We start from the raw sequence: 17,232 nt of genomic DNA, 5'->3' as shown, positions 1-17,232 counted from the left end.
TCATCCTGCTGTTCTGACTCCTCCTTTAGTGGATAACAACCACCTCTCTCCCACCCTAGAATGGGCCAGGCCAGCCTTCTCTGACCCCTCCCCTAATGTATGACAGCCACTTCTCTCCCACCCTAGAATGGGCCAGGCCAGCCTTCTCTGACCCCTCCCCTAATGTATGACAGCCACTTCTCTCCCACCCTAGAATGGGCCAGGCCAGCCTTCTCTGACCCCTCCCCTAATGTATGACAGCCACTTCTCTCCCACCCTAGAATGGGCCAGGCCAGCCTTCTCTGACCCCTCCTGTAATGTATGGCAGTCACCTGTCTCCCACCCAGACCTGGGGGTGGGTCATCCATCTCTGACCCCTCCTGTAATGTATGGCAGTCACCTGTCTCCCACCCAGACCTGGGGGTGGGTCATCCATCTCTGACCCCTCCCCTAATGTATGTCAGCCACCTATCTCCCTCCCAGACCTGGGGGTGGGTCCATCCATCTCTGACCCCTCCCCTAATGTATGGCAGTCACCTGTCTCCCTCCGAGACCTGGGGGTGGGTCATCCATCTCTGACCCCTCCCCTAATGTATGGCAGCCTCCTATCTCCCTCCCAGACCTGGGGGTGGGTCATCCATCTCTGAACCCTCCCCTAATGTATGACATCCTCCTATCTCCCTCCCATACCTGGGGGTGGGTCATCCATCTCTGACCCCTCCCCTAATGTATGGCAGCCTCCTATCTCCCTCCCAGACCTGGGGGTGGGTCATCCATCTCTGACCCCTCCCCTAATGTATGACAGCCTCCTATTTCCCCCCCCCAGACCTGGGGGTGGGTCATCCATCTCTGACCCCTCCTCTGATGTATGAAAGCCTCCTATCTCCCTCCCATACCTGGGGGTGGGTCATTCATTGCCTACCCGCCCCTAATTTATGACAGCCTCCTATCTCCCTCCCAGACCTGGGGGTGGGTCATCCATCTCTGACCCCTCCCCTAATTTATGGCAGCCTCCTATCTCCCTCCCTGACCTGGGGGTGGGTCATCCATCTCTGACCCCTCCCCTAATGTATGGTAGGCTCCTATCTCCCTCCCAGACCTGGGGGTGGGTCTTCCATCTCTGACCCCTCCCCTAATGTATGGCAGCCTCCTGTCTCCCTCCCTGACCTGGGGGTGGGTCATCCATCTCTGACCCCTCCCCTAATGTATGGCAGCCTCCTGTCTCCCTCCCTGACCTGGGGGTGGGTCATCCATCTCTGACCCCTCCCCTAATGTATGGCAGCCTCCTATCTCCCTCCCAGACCTGGGGGTGGGTCTTCCATCTCTGACCCCTCCCCTAATGTATGGCAGCCTCCTATCTCCCTCCCTGACCTGGGGGTGGGTCATCCATCTCTGACCCCTCCCCTAATGTATGGCAGCCTCCTATCTCCCTCCCTGACCTGGGGGTGGGTCATCCATCTCTGACCCCCTCCCCTAATGTATGGCAGCCTCCTATCTCCCTGCAGGGCCTGTGCCATCCTGACGCCCCTCCCCCAAGTCGTTTGCTGCGTTACTGTCTGATCTGGTGGCTTCCATTTTTTTTTTCTCCTGACAGGGACCATCATGATGAGCGGCTGTGGGATTCTGACTAACGGGAAGGGGACGCGGAGGGAGTACTGTGAGTTCAGCCTGGACGAGCTGCAGGTCAGGATCCAGTCTGTGTCAGCATGTGCCGAGACCCGGGGAGGATTTGTGCATAGATGGTGTCTGGGGAGGGGGCTTCCCTCGCCCTCCCAGCGTCTGGGATGGGGGCTTCCCTCGCCCTCCCGGCGTCTGGGATGGGGGCTTCCCTCGCCCTCCCGGCGTCTGGGATGGGGGCTTCCCTCGCCCTCCCGGCGTCTGGGATGGGGGCTTCCCTCGCCCTCCCGGCGTCTGGGATGGGGGCTTCCCTCGCCCTCCCGGCGTCTGGGATGGGGGCTTCCCTCGCCCTCCCGGCGTCTGGGATGGGGGCTTCCCTCGCCCTCCCGGCGTCTGGGATGGGGGCTTCCCTCGCCCTCCCGGCGTCTGGGATGGGGGCTTCCCTCGCCCTCCCGGCGTCTGGGATGGGGGCTTCCCTCGCCCTCCCGGCGTCTGGGATGGGGGCTTCCCTCGCCCTCCCGGCGTCTGGGGAGGGGGCTTCCCTCGCCCTCCGGGCGTCTGGGGAGGGGGCTTCCCTCGCCCTCCGGGCGTCTGGGGAGGGGGCTTCCCTCGCCCTCCGGGCGTCTGGGGAGGGGGCTTCCCTCGCCCTCCGGGCGTCTGGGGAGGGGGCTTCCCTCGCCCTCCGGGCGTCTGGGGAGGGGGCTTCCCTCGCCCTCCGGGCGTCTGGGGAGGGGGCTTCCCTCGCCCTCCGGGCGTCTGGGGAGGGGGCTTCCCTCCGGGCGTCTGGGGAGGGGGCTTCCCTCCGGGCGTCTGGGGAGGGGGCTTCCCTCGCCCTCCGGGCGTTTGGGTGGGGGCTTCCCTCCCGGCGTCTGGGGAGGGGGCTTCCCTCGCCCTCCGGGCGTCTGGGGAGGGGGCTTCCCTCGCCCTCCGGGCGTCTGGGGTGGGGGCTTCCCTCGCCCTCCGGGCGTTTCGGTGGGGGCTTCCCTCGCCCTCCGGGCGTCTGGGGTGGGGGCTCCCAATGGCTGTCTCTTACCCAGAGGAGGGGGGTAAACTTTGACCCCTGATATCAGGGTGGAGGACCACTCTATGTTGTATCCATCATTAATGGTGGTCTTCTGTTACCAGGAGGGTGACCACATTGGACTCACCAGGAAATCCAACGGAGCTCTCCATTTTTACATCAATGGCATGGACCAAGGTGAGACTCTCTGCTCTCTATATCCTGTTGTGGAGTGGGGGCACACGAGCGCCGAGAGTGGGACTCTCCAGCCACGGTATACACAGGTTTTATTGGTGTTTGCCCTGTAGGTGTGGCCTCCTGTCAGACTCCTCCGGTGGTTTATGGTGTTGTGGATCTCTATGGCATGGCTGTCAAAGTGACCATCGTCCATAATCACAACCACGCTGACCGGCTGCGGAGGAATAACGCCATCCTGAGGGCGAGATCACCCGATGCAGGACGCCAGAGCTCCAACACACCCGATCCCGGGCAACTGCTCTTCCACCCCAACTGTGGACAGAAGGCTTCAATCATCAACGGGGGGCGTACCGCCCTGAGACCTCAGTATGTACCTGTGTGGAGGCTGGGTCTAGGCTGGACTCATCTCTCACCTCCTGTCTCTGGTGTCCTCTCATCTCTCACCTCCTGTCTCTGGTGTCCTCTCATCTCTCACCTCCTGACTCTGGTCTCCTCTCATCTCTCACCTCCTGACTCTGGTCTCCTCTCATCTCTCACCTCCTGACTCTGGTCTCCTCTCATCTCTCACCTCCTGTCTCTGGTCTCCTCTCATCTCTCACCTCCTGTCTCTGGTCTCCTCTCATCTCTCACCTCCTGTCTCTGGTCTTCTATCATCTCTTACCTCCTGTCTCTGGTCTCATCTCCTATCATCTCTCACCTCCTGACTCTGGTCTCCTCTCACCTCCTGTCTCTGGTCTCCTCTCATCTCTCACCTCCTGTCTCTGGTCTCCTCTCATCTCTCACCTCCTGTCTCTGGTCTCCTCTCCTCTCTCACCTCCTGACTCTGGTCTTCTCTCATCTCTCACCTCTTGTCTCTGGTCTCCTCTCATCTCTTACCTCCTGTCTCTGGTCTCATCTCCTATCATCTCTTACCTCCTGTCTCTGGTCTCATCTCCTATCATCTCTCACCTCCTGACTCTGGTCTCCTCTCTCTCACCTCCTGACTCTGGTCTCCTCTCTCTCACCTCCTGTCTCTGGTCTGGTCTCCTCTCTCACATCCTGTCTCTGGTCTCCTCTCCTCTCCTCTCTCACCTCCTGTCTCTGGTCTCCTCTCCTCTCTTCTCTCCCCTCTCTCTCTCTGGTCTCCTCTCCTGTCTCTGGTCTCCTCTCATCTCTCATGTCCTGTGTCCGGTCTCCTCAGTTTGTGTCTTTAGTGTCAGAAATGGATAATTATTGTCATAGAGAGTTCTGAACAAGCAATAATGATGATGAGATGTGACCGGCATGACTGTGGTGTGTCTTGTCTGAGCAGTGCCACAGATGACTTTAACCATGGGGTGGTCCTCAGTAATCGGCCATTGCACAACAATGAGGTTTTCCAGGTCCGGATAGATAAGATGGTGGATAAGTGGGCGGGATCCATTGAGATCGGGGTCACCACCCATAACCCAGCATACCTACAGCTGCCGTCCACCATGACCAACCTCCGATCAGGTGAGAACACCAACCTACCCATAATACATGGCATTCATTTTCTGTAAAACATGTCTTAAGGTCCTCTGACCCACCCAGGTACCTGGATGATGACTGGAAATGGAGTCATGCACAATGGGACCACCATCTTGGATGAATATGGCCACAACCTGGACCGGCTCAAGGTCAGTTGAGCGTTTAGAGCTTTAAAGAAGGTTGGGGTTTAAAGAGCAGAAATCTAGCTTGAGATGTTTTGTAGAGGTCCATGTTGGATTGGTAGGGTGTTGTTGTGTACATGGACAATGATGGCCATGGTTTGCTGAAATCGGGTTCCTAGAGCAACACTTGCTGAGACCTCTATTCTATGCTTTTCCCTCAGGCAGGTGACACAGTCGGAGTGGTGCGCAGAGAAGATGGCACTCTGAATTTCTTCGTCAACGGGGTGGCGCAGGGTGTGGCAGCGTGGAATGTCCCACCCAATGTCTTTGCTGTGGTGGATCTCTATGGTCAGGCAGCACAGGCCACAATACTGGATGAAACCGGTAAGTGGTGATGTCATGTTCCCCAGAATCAGCATCTCTGAGATGTCTAAAACTGACTGCTGAGAAGAGACACCCAAGATATTCCTGCCAGTTAGGGCTTGTCATGGCTCTTCTGAAGGAGATCTGGGCAGCATGTGTCCTGTCTGTGGAGGGAGGGCGGCACGGGCGCCCCTCTTTGGGGTCAGCACGGGTCCCGCTCCCCAGAGTCAGTAAATTGTGTCATATTTCCCAGATGGAGACATGAGGATACGTCAGTAATGGTCAATACGTGCCCTGAGAAGTCAATGAGGTGTGAGAAGGGTCTTCCCCCCTCTATTAATCCTGCATTGTTCCTCCTGTGTCCCTACTACGGAGTGTGACGGTCGGCCATCTTTATATCTGTTTTTCCCTCTTCTCAGATTCGGTGCCTCTGGCGGGAGAAGAAGAAGACGCCCTCGCTCTGACCCCGGGAACTCCTTGCGCTCTCCAGTCTCTGTCTGACCTGCGCTTCCATCACCTTCATGGTAGTAATGCCCTGATAACCAACGGAGGCCGCACTGCCCTGAGGAACAACTCTCGCAGTGAATTCAATGACGCCATTGTCATATCTAATAGGTAGGTGTGGGGCAGTAAGTGACCCTCTCAGCTGCTATGTCCTCATCCTCCTGCCATTGTGTAATGAACTGTGTAGATTGTAGAGGCAGAGCGCGCACAGGCAGAGCGCGCACAGGCAGAGCGCGCACAGGGCCTGATGTGTGGGGGGTTTAACAGGTCTTCTGGTACACAGAAGGGGATGTGAGATCAGTGTAGTGTGGATGGCGAGACTCAGCAGGGTTCTAGGAGGAAATTGGGGTGCAACGGTAAGGGGCAATCCCCAAGTGACACTCCCAAGACATGGAGATACTCACGGCAGGTTTACAGTACAGCAATATGGCACCATAGGGAGTTAGGGCGGCACTTAGTGAGTCCAATGTCACGGGTAGCAATCCAGGCACAGCAGGGGTAGTCCAAAGGGCACAGCTAAGTGATCAGTCACCGGGCACAGTTCACAGGACATAGATTAAATGGCAGCAGTCACAGGCCATAGGGCAGCAGAAATGCATAATTGAAGGGTTCAAGGACATACACTCTAAGCATCTGACCTTCTCTGGTAGCCGGCAAGGCAGTATTAACAAAAGGGGGTCCAGGCAGGATGACCAGCAGAGTAGGGACTTGCAGCGTTCTGAGGAGAGGTGGAGGACCAGGATTACCTGGGCACAGTGTCAGATGCCCTGTGCAGCGGGCAGTACACAGCAGAACAAGTGACAGAGCAGAGGGCACACTGAGGAGAGGCTTCTGCGCGAGGGGAGAGAGGCATGGCCTCAGTCTCTGGTCTTCATAGGTGCAGACAATACTGGCTCCGGCAGGAACAGGTCATAGCTCTGGCCCCCTACTCGGGTATATATGCCTAAGCTGGGGCACAATCCCATGGGCCAGGTAACCCCATGCTTGGCTTCGAGTTGTCCTTATAACCGCTGCATCAGTAGTGTGACCGGGGGCAATTATGGCAGGCATGGTTGCAGCACAGGAAGGAGAGCTCACTGTTCCCACCAGAACTTTAGCACCCATGGAAGGAAGCATGCGGCCAGTATGCTGTTCATCTATAAATCTTTTCAGCAGGGGCTCGGGCTGCTCAGCCCTTGCACACAGCTGGTGTGGAAAGCTGAGAGCTGCATGTGAGGCACTGAGGAAGGAATGGGATTCAGGCTTCATGTCTGCCCACATGTGAGTGGTGCAGGGTGGTGGGAGACATATGTGAAATGGGGGGGGGGGGACAGCGTGCCTGTGACATCTTATCATTTCTTTGTACTATTTGTGTGTACTCCTGTGGTGTAGCTTCTCTTCCTGCTAGGTGTGGGGTTCCACTCTTCACAGGCAGATTCTCCTTCTCTGTGTTCCTCTAGTGGAACTGTCTCATCTACTTCCTTTTTTTTTTTTTTTTTTTTTTTTTTTTTTTTTCTCTTTTGGGTTGGGCTTCTTCCTATTCCTCTGTTCCTTTTCAGGGTAAGTCCCCCTTGTACCTCCTGGGTGGGGCTTCCTCATATTGCACTGTTCCTTTTTCCAGGTAGGTTTTCCCTCCCCCTATTCCTCCTGGGTGGGGCTTCCTCCTATTCCTTCTCATACCTGAGTTGGGTTTCCTCCTCTTTCATGCAGCACCCTTTGTAAGTGGTCATTCTACTCCTTCTCATTTGTTTCAGTAATGTGATAACCACTTCATCTCTCTCTCTATCTCCAGGCCTTTGAAGGACGGGGAACTCTTTGAGATTGTCATACAGAAGATGGTGGATCGTTGGTCAGGATCTATAGAGGCAGGTGAGGATGTGGATGGAGGAGCTGGCCTGTGATATGATATATATGATGGGGACATAATCTGATTTCTATAGTGCATAAGGTTTTGGGTTTTATGTTATGGTGGATCTGAGGTCAGCTATGGACCTGTTTTTGGAGTCTCCTAAAATCGAATCACAGGTTCATTGTAGTATAGCGTTCACCATCTTATTAAAAGGTGCTTGAGCTCTGGAAATTGCACACCAAAGATGCCAGGTTCTGCGCCGTGTCCCTGTGTTTAGGCGGCCATCTTGGTAGAGGCAGGGCTTAGCTTCCTTAGGTTAATGCTTCCCCTGATGGTTGGAGAGGTAATGATAAAGGTGGAAAAAGCACAGAGCCACAGAATGGATAAAGCAGAAGCAGGGAGATCCTTGCAGCGCGGGTCCTTGGGTACAATATGCAGACTGTTCCATCCTGATACTGCCCTTTCTGGTCCTGACACCGCCACTACTCTACTTTGTCCTCTCTGGCTCTCACTCCCTATGCTGCCCTCTGCAGCCCCCGACGCTGCCCTCTGACATTGTCCTTTGGTCCTGACAAACTTAGTCCCAGTCACTCCTCTCTGGTCCTCAAACTGAACTCTCTCCTATGCTAACCATCTTTTTCCATATATCTTTCTCTCAGGAGTGACTTGTATCCGCCCCGAGGACCTGGAATTTCCCAACACCATGACCGACATAGACTACGACACCTGGATGCTGAGGTAGGACCCCTGTGGGGACCACAATGAAGGACATCTCCAGGGAACCTGGGCTTTGTATTACGGTGTTGCTGTGGAGTAGGCACTACAAGGTGTCCGCCGTTACAATATCCTTACTCGGATAAGTCTCTCTGATTTGGTTTCACTGATGCTTGGCTCTGACCTCTGACTACATGGCTAAGCCACACCCCCTGCCATTTCAATGTCCACTGAGACTGTGTCAGACCAGTAAAGGTGCTCTACTTGCACAGGCTGCTGGCAGTTGGTGTTGCTTGGCCGTTAAATCTGGGAGAAGGAGAAACTAAATCGGGGGGCACAGGAGGTGCATTGTTTGACCAATGGGAGGGTCTGTATCTTGTGATGGCTGCTTTAAGGGGGAACGTTGGCTCCCCAGAATGTTATTGAAGGCCCCATGATGGAACTAACCCTTTCTCCAGCATAACACCCTTCATGGGCCCCCAGAAGGTGATAGAAGGCCCCATGATGGAACTAACCCTTCCTCCAGCATAACACCCTTCATGGGCCCCCAGAAGGTGATAGAAGGCCCCATGATGGAACTAACCCTTCCTCCAGCAGAACACCCTTCATGGGCTCCCAGGAGGTGATGGAAGGCCCCATGATGGAACTAACCCTTCCTCCAGCAGAACACCCTTCATGGGCTCCCAGGAGGTGATGGAAGGCCACATGATGGAACTAACCCTTCCTCCAGCAGAACACCCTTCATGGGCTCCCAGAAAGTGATGGAAGGCCCCATGATGGAACTAACCCTTCCTCCAGCATAACACCCTTCATGGGCCCCCAGGAGATGATGGAAGGCCCCATGATGGAACTAACCCTTCCTCTAATTTCCCAGTGGCACACCCTTCATGGTCCCTCAGGAGGGTACAAGAGGCCCAATAATGGAACTAACCCTTCCTCTGATTTTTCTAGTGGCACAGCCATCATGCAGGACGGGAACACTCTGAGGACCAACTATGGATGTGATCTAGATTCTCTGGGATCGGCGTCCCGTATCGGAATGATGAAGACGGCCAGGGGAGACCTTCACTATTTTATTGATGGTGTGGACCAGGGCGTCGCCTGTACAGGACTTCCTTCTGGAAGAGGTGAGCTCCACCCACAATGCACTGCTGCCCCTCCCCCCCCACCCATTCTCATTAACCCTTAGCTGTCCTCTGCAGATATCTATGCTGTGGTGGACCTGTATGGTCAGTGTGTCCAGGTGTCCCTGACTGGTGGTAGCGGTCTTATTGATAACAGCTTATCGGCCAGTCACATCACAGATAAATCCCTCCCTACCCCTTCACCAGGTAAGTTGTCAGTACATACTGCGCAGGGTGTCAGTACATACCGCTCCTCCGGCAGGGTGTCAGTACATACCGCTCCTCTGGCAGGGAGTCGGTGCGTACCGCTCCTCCGGCATGGTGTCCGGTGCGCACCGCTCCTCCGGCAGGGTGTGGGCGCGCACCCCCCCCCCCCCCCCATACAATCCCATTGAGCTTTTATGAGTGAAGACGGGCAGTCCGCTCCTGATTACACCTCACCGCTGTATACTCTGTCCCTGCTGACACTTGACAGGGCTGAGTGACCAATCACCAAGGACCAGCACTGTCATGTGGGAGGAAGTGGCAGAAGTTCCAGTCTCCCGATGACTGTGTGGGGTGGGGGGAGGGGAGGTGATCCTTTCCTCACTCCATCTAACTCTGTAATATAAACTGTCTGTGTGCCCCGGCAGTGCCCAGCGTGTCGCACAGGTTCCATGCCGTGTGCGGGAAGAACGTGTCGGTGTTATGTGATGGGAGTCGGGCGGAGAGATGTGCCGGATATGGCGATGGCATCGTCTTCAGCAATCATGAACTTCTCCCCGGTGAGGTGTTTGAGGTGAGAGGAGGAAAGACCATGGAGACCGTGGAGCTCATGGACCGATTGTAGTGTGTCCCCCCCCCCCCTCACCCAACACTACGGAGAAGGGTGTGGGGGAGGGGAGGAAAGACCATGGAGACCGTGGAGCTCATGGACCGATTGTAGTGTGTCCCCCCCCCTCACCCAACACTACGGAGAAGGGTGTGGGGGAGGGGAGGAAAGACCATGGGGACCGTGGAGCTGATGGACCGATTGTAGTGTGTGTGTCCCCCTCACCCAACACTACGGAGAAGGGTGTGGGGGAGGGGAGGAAAGACCATGGGGACCGTGGAGCTGATGGACCGATTGTAGTGTGTGTCCCCCCCTCACCCAACACTATGGAGAAGGGTGTGGGGGAGGGGAGGAAAGACCATGGGGACCGTGGAGCTGATGGACCGATTGTAGTGTGTGTCCCCCCCTCACCCAACACTATGGAGAAGGGTGTGGGGGAGGGGAGGAAAGACCATGGGGACCGTGGAGCTCATGGACCGATTGTAGTGTGTGTGTCCCCCTCACCCAACACTACGGAGAAGGGTGTGGGGGAGGGGAGGAAAGACCATGGGGACCGTGGAGCTCATGGACCGATTGTAGTGTGTGTGTCCCCCTCACCCAACACTACGGAGAAGGGTGTGGGGGAGGGGAGGAAAGACCATGGGGACCGTGGAGCTGATGGACCGATTGTAGTGTGTGTCCCCCCCTCACCCAACACTACGGAGAAGGGTGTGGGGGAGGGGAGGAAAGACCATGGGGACCGTGGAGCTGATGGACCGATTGTAGTGTGTGTCCCCCCCTCACCCAACACTACGGAGAAGGGTGTGGGGGGAGGGGAGGAAAGACCATGGGGACCGTGGAGCTGATGGACCGATTGTAGTGTGTGTCCCCCCCTCACCCAACACTATGGAGAAGCGTGTGGGGGAGGGGGAAAAAAAGACCATGGGGACCGTGGAGCTGATGGACCGATTGTAGTGTGTGTCCCCCCCTCACCCAACACTACGGAGAAGGGTGTGGGGGAGGGGAGGAAAGACCATGGGGACCGTGGAGCTGATGGACCGATTGTAGTGTGTGTCCCCCCCTCACCCAACACTACGGAGAAGGGTGTGGGGGAGGGGAGGAAAGACCATGGGGACCGTGGAGCTGATGGACCGATTGTAGTGTGTGTCCCCCCCTCACCCAACACTATGGAGAAGGGTGTGGGGGAGGGGAGGAAAGACCATGGGGACCGTGGAGCTCATGGACCGATTGTAGTGTGTGTGTCCCCCTCACCCAACACTACGGAGAAGGGTGTGGGGGAGGGGAGGAAAGACCATGGGGACCGTGGAGCTCATGGACCGATTGTAGTGTGTGTGTCCCCCCTCACCCAACACTACGGAGAAGGGTGTGGGGGAGGGGAGGAAAGACCATGGGGACCGTGGAGCTGATGGACCGATTGTAGTGTGTGTCCCCCCCTCACCCAACACTACGGAGAAGGGTGTGGGGGAGGGGAGGAAAGACCATGGGGACCGTGGAGCTGATGGACCGATTGTAGTGTGTGTCCCCCCCTCACCCAACACTACGGAGAAGGGTGTGGGGGAGGGGAGGAAAGACCATGGGGACCGTGGAGCTGATGGACCGATTGTAGTGTGTGTCCCCCCCTCACCCAACACTACGGAGAAGGGTGTGGGGGAGGGGAGGAAAGAGGGGGATGAGGATGGGTGATAGAGAGAGGAGGGAGACAAACTCAACAGAGGCAGGGAGAGATTTGAGGGGGTGAGTAGACATCGGAGACAATTGGGGACTAAAGGGGGCACAAAAGAGTGAGCAGAAGGAGAGAAGGAAGAAGCTGGTTGGTGTAGAGAAAGGTGTACCGAAAAATGGGGGGGCAGAGAGAAGGTGAAATGGGGGGGCAGAGAGAAGGTGAAATGGGGGGGCAGAGAGAAGGTGAAATGGGGGGCAGAGAGAAGGTGAAATGGGGGGCAGAGAGAAGGTGAAATGGGGGGCAGAGAGAAGGTGAAATGGGGGGCAGAGAGAAGGTGAAATGGGGGGCACTTTGCTGTTCTGTATTCTATTGTGTTGTCTCCCTCTTCCAGGTGAAAGTGGAAAGACTGGACCCGCGCTGGTCAGGATCCTGCTCCTTCGGAGTCACCTCCATCCCTCCTCACGATGCCCCCTTCCTGGGTGGTGGGCTACCAGCAAGGGCTCTAGATCTTCGCTCACGGGTCACATGGCTGGTCTCCAGCTCTGAGGTCATGAGGAACGGACAGCGGCTCAGAGACAACTATTGCAGCAGCCTGGAGAGGATCCGGGTATGATGGCAGATGGGGAGGGAAGGATGGGGATGGTGGTTGGATATGAAGGAGAGGATCCGGGTATGATGGCAGATGGGGAGGGAAGGATGGGGATGGTGGTTGGATATGAAGGAGAGGATCCGGGTATGATGGCAGATGGGGAGGTTTGTGGGAAACAGTGTTGGAATACAAAGATGAGGTTGGGGATGGTGGCAGGTCATGAAGGTGAAGCTGAGGATGGTGGTTGGATATGAAGGAGAGGATGGGGATGGTGGTTGGATATGAAGGAGAGGATGGGGATGGTGGTTGATATGAAGGACAAGCTGGGGATGGTAGTTGGATATTAAGGAGAAACTGGGGATGGTGGTTGATATGAAGGACAAGGTGGGGATGGTGGTTGGATATGAAGGAGAGGATGGGGATGGTGGTTGGATATGAAGGACAAGGTGGGAATGGTGGATGGATATGAAGGAGAAGCTGGGCATGGTGGTTGGATATGAAGGAGAGGATAGGGATGGTGGTTGGATATGAAGGAGAATTTGGGGATGGTGGATGGATATGAAGGAGAAGCTGGGGATGGTGGTTGGATATGAAGGAGAAGCTGGGGATGGTGGTTGGATATGAAGGAGAGGATAGGGATGGTGGTTGGATATGAAGGAGAAGCTGGGGATGGTGGTTGGATATGAAGGAGAGGATAGGGATGGTGGTTGATATGAAGGGAAGGATGGGGATGGTGGTTGGATATGCAGGAGAATTTGAGGATGGTGGTTGGATATGAAGGAGAGGATGGGCATGGTGGTTGATATGAAGGGAAGGATGGGGATGGTGGTTGATATGAAGGAGAGGATGGGGATGGTGGTTGGATATGAAGAAGCTGGGGGATGTAGTGACAAGTGACAGCCACTAGAGGGAGCAAACCATCCTGATAACTATTCTGGAGAGATTGATTTTAAAGGGAACCTGTGAGGACGGTGTGACTTGTCGTGTCCCATACTTTATCAGGGCAGGCTTGGGAGTTGGCCTCCTAATCCTAGCTATGTAGAACAAGCATGCAGCCATTGAAAGGCCCGCTTAGGAACGGCTAGTGGAATTTTTTTTAGCTTTAGCTTCAATCAATCATTGCTACTTCTCTGCTTGAGCTGGTGGTTGTACAGCATCCATTGGGATCTGCATCATTCTAGGGCCATTCGGTACCATTACAAATCTGCCATCCGTGCCGCTCACTTTCCTGCCAGTCAGTGTTAGAGGATCACTATTCTGCTACTCCTGCTTGCACAGAACCTCGTGGAACTCTGGTCTCCAGTCCCCACTGTCCGTCTGCAGTCACCTCTGGCCACCTTGACCCTCATCAGCCCTGGTTGCCTGGACCTTACCTTGTACTTTTGGGTCTCGTTTCAGTGCCGCTGGGCGGCCACAACATGCCTGCAGAGACAGTCCCATTGCTATGGATGACCCTTAGTGGTTCTAGGGACATATACTTGGTGTAATCTGGAGCCCAGTAACTCTTTTTCTATTGGGTCCTCCTCCGCTCCATCAGGTTGGTTCCCTGCCTTATCCTCAGGAACCTCCACATCCACTCAGGATTTTCTGACCATGTAGGCTCAACTGTTTGCCCACATTGACTGCAGAGGTCTCCTAGCCTTCCCCTGCAGAGTCTATTACTGACCCTCCAGAGGGCTTCGCCCAGACCAGACCACCAGAGTCCCAGCAGTCACTTTGTGAAGAGATTGTTGTTGCAGCACCTCAGTCACCTGGTGTCCCCCAGGTGTACATGGATTGTGTTGGATCTCATTGACGCAGTGCGTTCTGTCCTGTATTTGGAGGATCAGCCTTGTGTCTCCAGCCTTCAGTCCTTTAGATCTCCTGCAGCTGCGAAGACATTCCCATCACATTCTCTATTCAAGTCACCCCTCTGAAATGGACTTGGCCCAGGGGACTTATACTCAGAGAACTACCAGTCCCCCTGCATTGAAGGTGCCCCCAAGTCTTCAAGTGGGGGGTTTCCTGGGAAGCCCCCCCCCCTTCAGGCTCTCATATTCAGGGGACCTCTCATTTTCTCTGCATCTTCTCTAGTCTATCTAAAGTTCCCCCAGCCATGACCCTTCTTACCTGAGCCCTTATAATATTTCGGGTTCTGAAGCTGTGCCATTCCTCACGAAGGCTCCCTTTCTCTAAGACATGTCCAGTCAATCATGGACCATGATACTCCTTGGGCCCCCCTCCCCAGAGGGCCTTCCTGATCGACAAGGCTGACCAGGGTTAGCGTTTTCTGCTCCCCTTGGATAAGGATCCATTTGGGCAGTCCAATTGTTTCTTGGGACATTGACTCTTGTGTTCAGCCTAGTGCCCTCTCCATCCACATTGTGGTGTCCTTTGGCTTCCTCTCATAAAGAAAGTCTGCTCTCGGGATCTTTGTGTTACGCACTTTTTCTGATTCCTGTAAAACGTGACCGGGCTGGACCTTTCTGCGATCCAGGGTTGGCGACTTTGTGTCCAGTGAATGTGGAGGACCAGCTTAAGTTATCCCTCAAAAATCCTTCGGCTTGTACCCTGTGCCCCCTTATTAGGCAGAGTCCATCCTTTCCACCTCACTGAGGGGGTTTTGGGTGTGGGAGTAAAAGCCTCTTCACGATAAATACCACTTCACCCGTTCCTTCCTGGCTTCCTGCAGGCCTGTTTCTGAAGATCAGGTAGTCCTTTCGCAATCCTTCATCCTCTTCAGGAGACTGGAGTTAGCTATTCCTACCATCCCCAGGGTGTCGCTCTTACTGGAGTAACAAAGTCTCCAGGAATACTGTCTCATTCCTGTAAATAATTGGTTCCCTTTACATTGACAACCCCATCTGACTAAGTTTCCTACTTTGAAATCCTTTGTAGTCGTTGTAGTGCACTCCTCTCCGGGAGGGAGTTCCTCTGCGACAGGGTAAATTGCCAGACCCCTTTTCTGGATGATAGGAGTGTGTCATCCCCATTCGGATGGTCCTTCAGAGGTCTGTTGCCTTGGAATCTGACTCTTCAGGGAGTAACATCCACATTGAGTGGAATGCTGTGTGCACATGGCTGCATCTTGGATCCTTGGCATTGGAATAAGATGTTCATTGGAAGGCTGCAGCCACTGATCAGTGTATTCTGACAGCAGCAATTCCCACTGTCAGAATACAATGTCCCGGTAGGGGGATTCCTCCATCTACTTTTCCTGTGTAGATGGAGGAATTGGGTCGATTTTTCATTCAGCCTGAAAAATATAACAATATTTGACCAGCTTTAGCCATGAAGTTTTGTCCTCATGACCCTAACAGGCAGAGATATTAGACCTTGGCCTTTCCATATGGACTGGCTGATCCATACCACTTTTCTCTTAGGGTCCCTTGACACCTGTCCCTCTCTGGGGGTTGTCCCCAGTGTTCTTTTATCCATGTCAGGTTGTCTTTTTCCTCCCAGTTGCGTATTCCGTATTGGTCCACCACCAGTTTTTGGTGGGTTCTCGTTCATCTTGCTGGCTTAGGTTCAGTGTCCTCCATTTGTTCATTGTGTCCATGACCCTTCTTGTGTCCTCCATATCTTCATTGTGTCCATGACACTTCTTGTGTCCTCCATGTGTTCATTGTGTCCATGACCCTTCTTGTGTCCTCCATGTCTTCATTGTGTCCATGACTCTTCCTGTATCCTCCATATCTTCATTGTGTCCATGACCCTTCTTGTGTCCTCCTTATCTTCATTGTGTCCATGACCCTTCCCGTGTCTTCATTGTGTGCATGACTCTTCCCATGTCCTCTCAGGTCTTCATTGTGTTCATGACTCTTTCTGTGTCCTCCATGTATTCATTGTGTCCATGACCCTTCCCGTATCCTCCATGTCTTCATTGTGTCCATGACTTTTCCCGTATCCTCCATATCTTCATTGTGTCCTTGACTTTTCCCATGTCCTCTCAGGTCTTCATCGTGTCCATGACTTTTCCCATATCCTCAAGGTGTTCATTGTGTCCATGACTCTTCCCGTGTTCTCCATGTATTCATTGTGTCCATGACCCTTTCCGTATCCTCCATGTCTTCATTGTGTCCATGACTTTTCCCATATCCTCCATGTCTTCATTGTGTCCATGACTTTTCCCATATCCTCAAGGTGTTCATTGTGTCCATGACTCTTCCCGTGTTCTCCATGTATTCATTGTGTCCATGACCCTTTCCGTATCCTCCATGTCTTCATTGTGTCCATGACTTTTCCCATATCCTCCATGTCTTCATTGTGTCCATGACTTTTCCCATATCCTCAAGGTGTTCATTGTGTCCATGACTCTTCCCGTGTTCTCCATGTCTTCATCATGACTCTTCCCGTGTTCTCCATGTCTTCATTGTGTCCATGACTCTTCCTGTGTTCTCCTCCGTGTCTACATTGTGTCCATGACTCTTCCTGTGTTCTCCGTGTCTTAATCGTGTCCATGACTCTTCCTGTGTTCTCCTCCGTGTCTTCATCGTGTCCATGACTCTTCCTGTGTTCTCCTCCGTGTCTACATTGTGTCCATGACTCTTCCTGTGTTCTCCTCCGTGTCTTCTTTGTGTCCATGACTCTTCCTGTGTCCCCCCTCTCTTCATTGTGTCCACGACTCTTCCTGTGTTCTCCGTGTCTTCATTGTGTCCATGACTCTTCCTGTGTTCTCCTCCGTGTCTACATCGTGTCCATGACTCTTCCTGTGTTCTCCGTGTCTACATCGTGTCCATGACTCTTCCAGTGTTCTCCGTGTCTTCATCGTGTCCATGACTCTTCCTGTGTTCTCCTCCGTGTCTTCATCGTGTCCATGACTCTTTCTGTGTTCTCCTCCGTGTCTTCATCGTGTCCATGACTCTTCCTGTGTTCTCTTCCGTGTCTTCATCGTGTCCATGACTCTTCCTGTGTTCTCCTCCGTGTCTTCATCGTGTCCATGACTCTTCCTGTGTTCTCCTCCGTGTCTTCATCGTGTCCATGACTCTTCCTGTGTTCTCCTCCGTGTCTTCATCGTGTCCATGACTCTTCCTGTGTTCTCCTCCGTGTCTTCATTGTGTCCATGACTCTTCCTGTGTTCTCCTCCGTGTCTTTATCGTGTCCATGACTCTTCCTGTGTCCTCCATGTTGTACAGGTTGGTTGCCGGCTGGGAGTACGGCGTGACAGCGATGACACAATGCATATTCTAATCAATGGAGAGGACATGGGACCAGCAGCCAGCGGCATTTCCAAGGTGAGACAACAACTTGAGG

The 17,232-nt window shown here is 54.2% G+C and overlaps 1 protein-coding gene across 1 annotated transcript in view; it reads left to right on the top strand.

The window, feature by feature from the left end:
* Positions 1 to 1,576: 1,576 nt before the first annotated feature.
* LOC149430626 (neuralized-like protein 4) overlaps positions 1,577 to 17,232 on the top strand; it is a 50,083-nt gene continuing 34,427 nt past the window's right edge. The window contains exons 1-14 of the mRNA XM_089666178.1: positions 1,577 to 1,662; positions 2,722 to 2,794; positions 2,905 to 3,160; positions 4,086 to 4,267; positions 4,346 to 4,431; positions 4,626 to 4,788; positions 5,187 to 5,382; positions 7,043 to 7,119; positions 7,759 to 7,837; positions 8,765 to 8,940; positions 9,016 to 9,144; positions 9,570 to 9,715; positions 11,803 to 12,018; positions 17,115 to 17,213. Of these exons, the coding sequence (XP_089522304.1) occupies positions 1,582 to 1,662; positions 2,722 to 2,794; positions 2,905 to 3,160; positions 4,086 to 4,267; positions 4,346 to 4,431; positions 4,626 to 4,788; positions 5,187 to 5,382; positions 7,043 to 7,119; positions 7,759 to 7,837; positions 8,765 to 8,940; positions 9,016 to 9,144; positions 9,570 to 9,715; positions 11,803 to 12,018; positions 17,115 to 17,213 (1,959 nt within the window). The 5' untranslated portion in view covers positions 1,577 to 1,581. The remainder of the gene's footprint in view (positions 1,663 to 2,721; positions 2,795 to 2,904; positions 3,161 to 4,085; positions 4,268 to 4,345; positions 4,432 to 4,625; positions 4,789 to 5,186; positions 5,383 to 7,042; positions 7,120 to 7,758; positions 7,838 to 8,764; positions 8,941 to 9,015; positions 9,145 to 9,569; positions 9,716 to 11,802; positions 12,019 to 17,114; positions 17,214 to 17,232) is intronic.

Source organism: Staurois parvus, unplaced genomic scaffold, assembly GCF_062004578.1.
Source record: "Staurois parvus isolate SC_StPar_1 unplaced genomic scaffold, SC_StPar_1.0 ptg002574l, whole genome shotgun sequence".
Classification (NCBI taxonomy): Eukaryota; Metazoa; Chordata; class Amphibia; order Anura; family Ranidae; genus Staurois; species Staurois parvus.
The sequence above is the reverse complement of the archived record's forward strand: the minus strand, read 5'-3'. Positions and strand labels throughout refer to the sequence as shown.